The sequence below is a fragment of the Zeus faber genome (genome assembly GCF_960531495.2).
Source record: "Zeus faber genome assembly, chromosome: 19".
Lineage (NCBI taxonomy): Eukaryota > Metazoa > Chordata > Actinopteri > Zeiformes > Zeidae > Zeus > Zeus faber.
In genome coordinates this window covers 14,973,442-14,984,372 of record NC_137206.1, presented here as the reverse complement: position 1 = coordinate 14,984,372, position 10,931 = coordinate 14,973,442, and the positions used below count along the sequence as shown (strand labels likewise).

At 44.0% G+C, this 10,931-nt stretch overlaps 1 protein-coding gene across 1 annotated transcript in view; it reads right to left on the bottom strand.

Moving 5' to 3' along the window:
• cntnap2a (contactin associated protein 2a) overlaps window positions 1-10,931 on the bottom strand; it is a gene marked incomplete at both ends in the record, with an annotated part of 398,026 nt that overhangs the window by 123,670 nt on the left and 263,425 nt on the right. Inside the window, one exon of the mRNA XM_080020721.1 lies at window positions 2,110-2,272. Coding sequence (XP_079876847.1) covers window positions 2,110-2,272 — 163 coding nt within the window. The remainder of the gene's footprint in view (window positions 1-2,109; window positions 2,273-10,931) is intronic.

The window sequence follows — 10,931 nt, the reverse complement described above, 5'->3', positions numbered from 1 at the left end:
AAAATATTTGACAAAAACTATACTAAAAAATGTTTAACAAAAATTGCAATAACTGAAAGAACTGTAGTTGATCATATTCAAATCATCTTTCGCACCTCTAGGCTAATACAAGATCACATAGCAGATCACATTGTTTTTTCACAACACGCGACAATTGACAATCACTAAGGTCATAAAGCGTGACATATTCTGGGCCTCGTGTGAGAAAAAAAAAACCTTCTCTTCACAGAAGACTGTTGCAAAGGATCCCCACTTCACAAAACACTTGCAGGAACCTCTGAAAAGAATTGTTTGTTAAGATTTATGTGCTATGCTGCAGGTTTAACACAATGTGTATGAGTGTGTGTGTGTGTATCTCTACAGTTTGTGACAAATGTTTGAAATGTAAATCTGCCATTGTGTAACTTGTGTGTTGCCTGATTCGCCGCATGGACCTGAACAGTCCCACAGTGGACCTGCATGGATGAAGAGGTGGTCGGACGAGGGCTATTGAGCTGCCTTCACATAAGCACCCTTTCATTCATAATGGCAATGCAGTGTCCATGTATGAATGTAATTAATTTGGCAGTGAGATCCATTGCCAGAGAAGGACAGCGGTTTACAGCAAAGGCAGTACGCAGCAGAGCGAGAAATAGGTTGAGGATATTAAAATGTAGAACAGTTTTGCTTGTTCCTTGCGGCGGACAAAGGTGGCGTGGTCGAGCACCGGCTGCGGAGGACAGCACGGTTCCCTTTCCCACGGCCGCCAAGCTGCCTCAAATCGGCGCAATCAACGCCCGGGCGGCGCTGATTGGTCCGACTCGAGGCAGGGAGTTTTCTTAATGTTTTGTCTGTCTTGCAGAGGGGATCGGCGCGCGGGCTCGTCAGCAGCCCAGCAGCGGGAACGCCATTCTTCCTGCGCCCCTGCGATGATCATTATCAACCTCGTTATTATAATAATCATCGTTTTGTTATCTATACCTGTGGCCGGCGTACATCATTGTTTGAGGTTACAATAAAAACTCCAGCCGTGTTGGCGCACCGCGGCCAGAAAGACTCCGTCTCCATCCCTTAACCCTAACCCGTGGGGAGAGACTCCCCCATTCTTGGAACACCAATTTTCTCCTTCAGCCTAAATCATATTCAGCAATTTGTTTCGCAGTGATATAAACTTTGAACGACAAAGACAAGTCAAAGTGAGAGAAAATCAACCTGCAACCTGTTCAAAATACGTTTTTTTTTTTTTTTTTTTCTTTTGCATTCTGGCAACTGCCCACTGTTAGTATTTAAAAGTAGTTCAGAAACATATTATTAGGGGAGTTCTTCTCTGACGGTTCGACAAAACAATTCAATTTAAATTGCGAAGTTGTGTGGGTTCATTCTCCCCATATGACTTATGCAGGTATCTCGCTTCCTCTAAGTAAGGGCTCTACAGAACCACAACCGTTGTACAAACTGGACGTGCCAATTAAGTCTAGTTCTAAGCCGAGGAACTCCAGCAAGCTATAGGGGATACAGTACATAAGACATATAAGAATGGAGTTAATCAATCTAGCTTTCGATGGTGAGAGTCGGTATCCAATTGTGTGGTCAGCTTTAATGATGAACGCAAGCGTTAGAGACAAACATGACCCGAAAAAACACATTGCCGAGGTTATAAGCGGCGGATTATGGTCGCCTTGGCAAAGTTTCACGGCTTTGCATGCGTCGCCTGCATGAGTTTTGGCACGCGTGTAAAGATAAGCGATGATTTTGAGGTTTGATTTGAGTTTTGAGCGTCTAATCTTTTTTTCTTTTGCCTTTGAATTAAAGTAATGTGCTGCATGTCACTATGCACTGCGAATTCATTGCTAGAGAGTGAGAGCTCTTTATCAAAATATGTCTCTCATACACACACACACACACACACACGCACGCGCACCCTTGTGCAGCCATGCACGCTACAACCAGGGTTCTCTCCACACTAAATCATAACAATTGAGGGTCTTGACGCAATTTATGCGGAGCGACCAATTTAAAATTTGATTTACGACTTCCGTTGCTTTATTGTTTCATGTCCATACTGTATGAAAGTGAATCCGTTCATGGCCAGTGGTGTGAGTGTGCATTCATGCGTTTTATTACTCTTACCTGTCGATGATGGCACACATGTCCAGGCTGACATTTTCAAAAGCTCCCACGATGCCTTTCTCCACCGCGTGCAAATCGGCGGACTGATCGTCCAGTAAGATGGCTTGCATGCACCCTTGGAAGGAATGCTGCGTCGGGGGGAACAGCGTCTGCAGGAAGTACCCTGAACATGAAAGAAAATGTACATACATGTGGTCACTAACAACGCCGCGTCCGAATAGCTGATCGAAGCAATGAATTGCTAATCCATCATTACAAAACAGTGTCAAAGAGATGGAAGGAGGGGTGGAGGTCCATAAATAAGAAAAGATGGATTACATAAATCTGTGACATGGAAGACACGGATGGAAAATAAGACCTGCTGCGATAGCAGACATCAAACACAACAACTGCCACATAATCCTTGACGAGCAACAACAGTCCGGGCCGAGTCCTTGGTTATTGTCAGTTAACAGCCGCAAACCTTTGTCTGTGCTCTTGTTTTAGAGGAGCTCCACACGGCCCATTAGATTTAATATGGTCGCTAAGGCCAGGGTAGAGCACAGGCCATTTATGACTCCAACGGGGGACAAGGGTAGGGCGAAGGTGCACGTGCGGCTGCCTGCGTGTGCTCGCGCGCCTGTGTGTATGTGGGTTTTTTGCGTCTGAAAGGATACCGATGCGGTGCGAGAGACAGGAGAGTTCAATCCGTGCCGTAAGCACACGGGCCAATCATAAAACATTGTCTCTCAATGACATCTCCATCATCTGGATGTTATAGGCTGTCACACTCCCTGGCATGGCTATCAGCCTCAAGGTCCGCGCATCAAAAAGGGCTTATTATGGGCAGATGCACGGCAGGGCTTCAGCGTGCACGTTTCTAAGCGTACCCACGCATCTGGGCCGCGTGCGGCTGACGACACGCAGCAAACCACCGTTTTCTCGCAAACAAAGCGACGCGGTTGTGAACGCGCGCGCGTTGCCGGTGTTCGCGTGTGTGTCCGTATCTCCTTCTGCCCGCCTCCTCCTGTGATATTCATTTCGATCTCCAAAAAAAAAAAAAAAAAAAAAAGTTTTTCGTGTCATTCTCGCCATCTGTCCCCCTCCCCACCCCCCTCCCTTTACAGCTGCCGGCTGTCTATCCGCTGGAGAGGGAGGGCGAGAGAAGGAAAAGGCAGGGGGAGAGAGAGAGAGCAAGATGGGGAGGGGTGGGTGGGGTGGGGTGGGAAATGGGGCAGACTACAGATGGCTGGCAGCTCTTTGTGTCCTGTGGATAGCATATGAATGCAAGGAAAACCTCAGCCCTCGCTGACAGTTTGGCAGAGAAGCAGAGGGACCGATGGAATGATGGATGGATTTGTGGATGCACTAATGTTGTTACGCGCTCAAAAGACAGCGATTTCTGCTGCTTCCCTTATCGTTCCCATGTCACCCTTGAAGGTAAACCGGGATAATTCCCCCGCTACACACTGAAACTTTCTATTACCATGCTCGAGGCTCCATCGGTCAAAGTTCAAATTTCATTTAAAGGTTTTTGGTATTCAGGCAGGGTGAGACGGTGAATAATACACACATGTATAGAAAAGCACAGATAAAAACAAATAATTTAAGTCGCCACGGCGCATAGCTGTGAAGCATGCAGCGAGGTAGCCGGACCAGGAGCTCTTAGGTCCACAGACTGCAATATAAAGGTTTCTATTCAAGTTTAGCATTTTTTCGTGCAAATAACTCAATAAGAGATACAGGAGCTCATGTGACCCATGTTTTTTTATTATGGAGGCGAGGCGCCTGGTGTTCTCGAGCAGTTCAAAACCTAACTTGTCAAGTCAACTTTGACTCTGCTGTTCTACCTGATTCCAGACTCGCAAATGTAGTTTTTGGATTCAACCTTTATGAGTAAGAACCAAAAATACACTTACCCCCCATGCAGCACAACGCTATCTCACAAAGAAACAAAACCCTTGACAGGCAACACCCCCACCGAGGTAATCTGGAGAAATAAACCCCCAATGGCTCCGGCAACATTGTGCGCTACAGCAAACAATGGAAGATTGTGCTCTAAACCTGTATAACTCTGTGTATTGAAAGGCTTAGCAAACAAACACAAAAACAATCATTATGCCGCAGTCAAGTAAATGGGTCAGCATCTCCTGACTGGTGATACTGTATGCCAAACACATCCACAAAACCACTTCCAAATCCAACATAGCCCAATATGTGCAAATCCAAAATGCTCTATCAGTTGTGGAGTGAACGTTATTTGCAATTTACAATATCCTAATCCTATCGTCTTAATATCCCTTTAAAAGGCCACTATAGCCACCCTCTCCTCAGTCATCCACTCCCCTTCAGAATAGTATCCAACCCACAAGTATTTTACTTGCCTATAGCAATATTTCCCTTCACTGGTACCGTAATACAAATGAACAACCGCCTTTAGTAACCTGTAATTCAAGTGCACTGTCAAGTAAAGATATACACACCAACATTTATGAAGAGAGTACACGGGAAACAGCGATAAACCTGCAGCTTAAGCTGACACACAATCTTTAACTGCAATCGGAGCTGCGGGTGGTTGACAAACTACACCTTTCGCCCCGACAAAGAGAAAGGCACTAACACCAATCCTGCCGTGATTTACCCGTGGCCGCGCAGGCTGTACATCACAGCCTCCCCTGCTGAGTGCTAAAGAGCTCCTTGTCTGTATGCACATGGAACATCTAGGACTCTGTGCGACCAGGGCACCGGCACAGCGGCAGCATGGCTGGCTCCCAGGCTTCACTTCACTGGCTCCCACATCTGGAGGGAATCTCTCTCTGCTCCGAGAGGGGCCATTGTGTTGGAAATCAGCCATGGAAGCCCACAGCAAGGCGGTGGCAAAAATACTCTCAAGCTGCAAGTCCAACAAATATTCGTGAAAAGTCATCGTTTCTGATATGTGCTTGTATAAAAAAAATTCAAAATCTGGTTAAATATAATTGCTCACATACTGCATCTGTCTAAGGAGAGGCCAAATGAATAGGCAATGGAATAACAAAATCTACTATTTCCTATACCAGAGTTTGTGAATACACCATGTGGTGTTACTTGGACAGTGAATGACTGGCCAGCGAATCCCCGGCATCCAACTTCGACTTGTTCGCCGCGGGTTTTCCAACCATTGCTCCTGCACTCAGACATCAGCTCTGCGTACTTCGGCCTTTTGTGCTCGTTGGCCTTTTCAATTCGGTCTTCCCGGGAGACAGTAAGTTCCACTATGACCACTTGCTTTGTAGACTCTGATGTTAACACCACGTCTGGGCGGAGTGAAGTAGAGAAACATATTTGGAACATATATCGACTACAAGCTGTTGTTCTACAGTTTAGCTGAAGATTTTCCACAATAAATTTGATAATCAGGGTAATAAATGAATGTCCGCTTCTTGCTCTTCATGACCCCACTAGCAGAACTGTAAAACTACCATTATGGAAAACTAGCAAGTTGGAAACCATTCTCAGTGAGGAAACTGAGAAAAAAACCAAAAACAATGTGTGTCTCAAGTTTGCCAAAAAGCAACTGGATGACCCTGGCGAGTTCTGGAACAATGTTCGACTGCAAGATGAATCCAACTGTGGGCAAAGTTTTTGGCTCCCGTTCTGTCTGGAGAAAATCAAACACTGCATTCCACACGAAGAATAGCCTGCCAGCTGTCCCGCATGGTGGCAGCAGCATGGCTCGGTGAGGCTTTGGAGCCCAAGGACCTGGATGCCGTCAGTGGAGGAACCATGAAATCTGCTCTATGGCACAGAATTCGACGGGAAGAAAATTGTCCATCCGTTAGCTCAGAGTGGAGCGCAGCTGGATCATGCATCAAGATAATGATCCACATCACTCAATTTTCAGAAAATCATAATGGTTCAAAAACAAGAACGTTCTGCGCTGCGAGACCTTAACAGCTAAAGGAAATGCTCACAGTCGTTTCTGCTAAAGATCGTCTAATGTGTTATTCAACCCAAGGGACAATTCCTTTAGTACGCATTGATGTGCACAGCTTTTTAAAAATTAAATACGTATAATTTTGTTTTGCTTCAATGCCTTATACTGTGTCTAATACCAGAGTTAGTGTGAGCATGGATGTTATTCAGTGTCAGAAGTAAGCAAAAATACAGAAAGAAAATAGCTATCGACCTTAACTCAACAAAAATACTGTGTTATATATTGTGCAGCGGGTCTTCACATGTTCGCAATGAAAAAAAGAACAAAAAAAAACAAAACGTGTTCATTGTGAAGCTCTGAAAGCCCAAAGCAGTGGGAGAGCTGCATGGCTCGGCTCATTATGGTCTAGCAATTATTGACCACCAGTAGTTCAGCACGCAGTCTGCTCCAGTTATCTAGCTTCGCCAGAGTTGAGCTCAGCAAAGCAAAGCTTCCCATTATTCACTCTTCTCTCTTTGGTTCATTCTTTTGTCCTCTGTTCCAGCATAAAGAAAAAAAATTGCGACTTTATGGCGTTTGTGAGTGTGTGAGGGTACGCGTGTGGGTGTGTGTGTGTGTGTGTGTGTGTCTGTGGGTGTGTGTGTGTGTGTGTTTGTGTGTGTGGGTGTTGGTCTTCCTTCTTTAGAATTTCAATCTACGGCCGTCTTGTGTCAGTCACTTACTAATTTCTTTAAGCGTCTCGTCAGGAGTGAGAAACTACTCCCCCGTAAAATAGGCTTTGGGTTCGGGAGACTGCTTCTGAAAGCAGACGCTCCTGAGGATAGAGAAAAGGAGGGGTGGAGATGAGAGGAGAGTAGAAAGCGAGGGGATAGAAAAAAACTGGATAAGAGGAAAGAGAAGGGACAATAAGACAAGGACACAGAGATGCAAGGAGAAAATAAGGGAAAGATGCGAGAATTGATGGAATGGAAAGCAAAGGCGGGTGGAAGATAGATAAAAAAGAAGCGAGCTATAGAAACTATCCATCTATCATCCATTCATCTGCCTGCCTGTCTGTCTGTCGGTCTGTCTGTCTATCTGTCCGTCCGCCTGTCTGTCTATCTCTCACTCTATTTATCTAACATCCATCTATCTACGCTGATCAGCAACACCACAACATTAAAACCACAGACAGGTGAAGTGAATAACATTGCTCATCTCGTTCCCATGGCACCTGTCAAGGGGTTGGATATATTAGGCAGCAAGTGAACAGTCAGTTCTTGAAGTTGATGCGTCGGAAGCAGGAAAAATGGACAAGCGTAAGGATCTGAGTGACTTTGACAAGGGCCAAACTGTGATGGCTAGAGGACTGGGTCAGAGCATCTCCAAAACATCTACCAACAGTGGTCCAAGGAAGGACAACCAGTGAATCGGTGAAAGGGTCATGGTTGCCCATGGCTCGTTGATGCGTGTGGGGAGCAAAATCTAGCCTGTCGGGTTGATCCCACAGCAGAGCTTCTGTAGCAAAAATGTGACCCACCACAGCTATCTCGCGCATTTCTAAAATCGCCAGGAGCAGCCAAATAAGTTGAAAAAACCTTTCTTGAAGGAAAATTCCTTTCTTTTTTTTATCTCTCAAAGTATTTTAAAAACCGAGTTTGATTTATAAATAGTAGAAAAAAGTTAAACCATGGACTTAAATATTCCCGTTAGATTACATGAGGAAACGCAGTTCACTTACCGAGATGCTGAATAGCGCTGAACAACGCCGATGGATCGTTTCCTTTAAACCGAGCGTCCAGGTGAAGATCATTCATCCATATTCCATGTGATGCGAAGTCACAATGTGAAACCGTTTTGATAGAGTTCAACCTTTAAATTGTACTACTTTTACAGACAAACTGAGACATCATTGTGGAAGGGGCGTGCACCAACATGTACCATCGAAGAAGAAATGCTGACGTCACTTCTGTAAACAAGACGAGGATCCGGTTTCACTTGTCTATTTAATCTTTCGTCTCTGTGTTATTATGGATTACGAGAAGCGGGTGGAGGAAGATCTAATTCATATCGTGGACCTTAATCTGACCAGTGCGATAGAGCCAAGTCAGTGTGAGCAATGCGTACTGGACTTCATTTTCCGCGATGATCGTCAGTTCTCCGACGGCAACGCGGAGAACGACAGCGACGCTGAATCTGATATTATCCCGGACTTGGAGAACATTTCAAACAGCGGATTTCAACCTGAATGTGACTATGAAACAGAATATTTTCAACAACCACCGGAGAAGACCGACGATGCGCCCGGAAAAAGTTGATGACGTGATGAAGTCTGTTGAGGTTGGTGATGTAGATTATGAACAAGTTTCTCAAGCTTACCTGCAAATGCTGCCCGGGGCGAAAAGAAAATGAAAAGCGGCTCAAACAGGCTCTCAGAGTGTTACCGGGGTAGGGTTGGGGTTAGCCAACATAATAACTCCAAGAACTTAGAAGATATTCGGCATTATGGACATTTATATATGAATTGACACATCGAGGCTGACTTTCCGACTCATATTATTGATAGACTCTACATTTTGTTGCATTGCCCGTACTTTTAAACTCCTAAATAATTCCACTTTAATACGACATGTATATTTTTATTGTTAAATAAAAGCTTTTTAAAAAACAAAAGTAGTTGTGTGTTGATGACGCTGTCCAATATTCCCTCAAAACACAAGAACAAAGCAGTGATTGCTCCATTCAGCAGGGTGTCAAGTCCCCATTCAGCAGGATGTTAATTAGCCATATGACAACTAGCTAGGCTCTGTTGGTCCTCCAACTATTTGCATTCCGGGAGCTGGCTGAATGAACCAGGTGTGGGGGAAAACTTTGAAGGTGATTATCTCAGAAACACTGTTTGCCACACCCTTGTCATTAACAAGTCATAGCTTTAAAAATATTTGCTTGATTTGCACAAGTGACACCTTGTTTGGAAGCTCTGATTCTTCACTTTCAAATGAGACCTTCCACAAGACCTTCCTTCAGAGGTCTTGTGGAGTCCATGCCTCGACGGGTCAGAGCTGTTTTGGCGGCACAAGAGGGAGCTACACAAAATGAGTGGTTATGAGTGGTGGTTTATAGTTGTGGTGTGTATATCTATCTGTCTTTGAGTGGGCCAAGGAGTCACTGCAATATTCCTTAAAACAATAACCAAATATAGTGGAAGAAGGTAATTTGCAAAAACATTTTTTGAGATGCAAACATGTCGGCATGGCATCAGCTGATGTCTGAGCTAAAGAATTTTGCAGCAAAGATCAAACGCCTCTTGCGTCACCTTTTGGCCTCTAGTGTTATGAGTTGATCTCTGTGACAGACATCTTTTTGGAGGAAAACATTCCGTGACTGCGACAGAATTTCAATTGCCTGAATTTTCAATTCCCTGATTGCTCATCAAGCAGACCGCCAATTTTAATATTGTTGGAAATCGTTTAAGTGTTGGAGGCTCAACCTCTCTGAAGTGTGTTGTAGTATAGTAATGGCATTCTCCAATTCAGCATCCCAGCCATCTTGCCGAATACACAGACATTCTGTTTTTTTACTGACAGCCTGCAAAATGCAACTGATTCATGGAATTAGTTAACTTAAATAAATTCCATTTATTCCAATTCATTGGTCACCAACGTCCTCGCATTGTTAAGCTGATAACTATTGCACATAATTGCTCCTGGTCCACAACCTATGTTTGTGACCCTAATGGTAAAATTACCAATTATTTGTGTGTGTGATATCAGCTGAATTTGTGTGTGTGTGTGTGTGTGTGTGTGTGTGTGTGTGTGTGTGTGTGTGTGTGTCTATACATACTATTTAGCTGCTTTCATACATGAACTCCGGACAATGTACAGATTGGATTTTCCAGACATTGTTGGACAAGTTGCCTTTTCACCCATGTACCACAAAACCGGAGATTGTCCATGTACGATGCATTCACACCTACTGGAAATATTTGTTTGGTTTAGGCGAGGGGCGGAGCCTCCTGCAGGACGCAGGACGTGACACAATTACGCATGTCGTCACCCGTAGTATAATCCGTAATATAAACAAAACAGTGGAAATTTATAAATTTATAAAGCAGCTACACTGGAACCCTTCTTCACCCTCTTCGAGTGACCGTGTTGATGATGTCACTATGATGCGGCAGTCGCATGATAGAGACGTCATCATGACGTGACACGCTCACTCGCTGTGAATTCTCTGGACAATTACCTGTTCTATTCACACATACCCCTAAACCAGACATTACACAGACTTGTACTAGGGTGCTGGTTGGGGAAAGTGTGCTTAATGTCCTGTCCATCTGATTGGGAAATTTGTGTTCACACATACAGCTCCTCCGGATTCTGGATTATTTCAGTGTTGCAATGCATTTGTGAAAGCAGCATTAGTGCGCATCCCTTGATGTGCATGCTACTGTGGGTTAAGCATTTATATTACTAATTAGTCCTAATTTAGCGATTTTATGCCTAATTAACACAGTGCCACAGCAGGGAAAAGCGTAACACAACATAATGCCATGGTAAATGGTAATGTAGAAAAAAATTTCACACTTCGGTTGCCATTAACACAAAGTCAGGTGCACTCAACCTAAATAGTACACAGGATGGTCTCATTTAATTTTGCGTCATTGTTCATTTTGCAATGTCCTTTCATTTGTACAGCTCAAATAACTAACTAAGATTCTTTAAAAGTAAACTATAGAAATACGTAGAGTATATGTATGTTGGACATACTGTATACTGTATGTTCTTATAGACTTCAAATATACTACATACTACATTCAAACATACCTCAAACTACAGACATTATGATTCCATTTTAAGGACTGTATGCTGTATGCTTTTCTTAACCTACAGTCCTGGTTTTGATGTCTACATTAAAGAAGCGTAGAAATAAAAGCCAATGTGTGTCT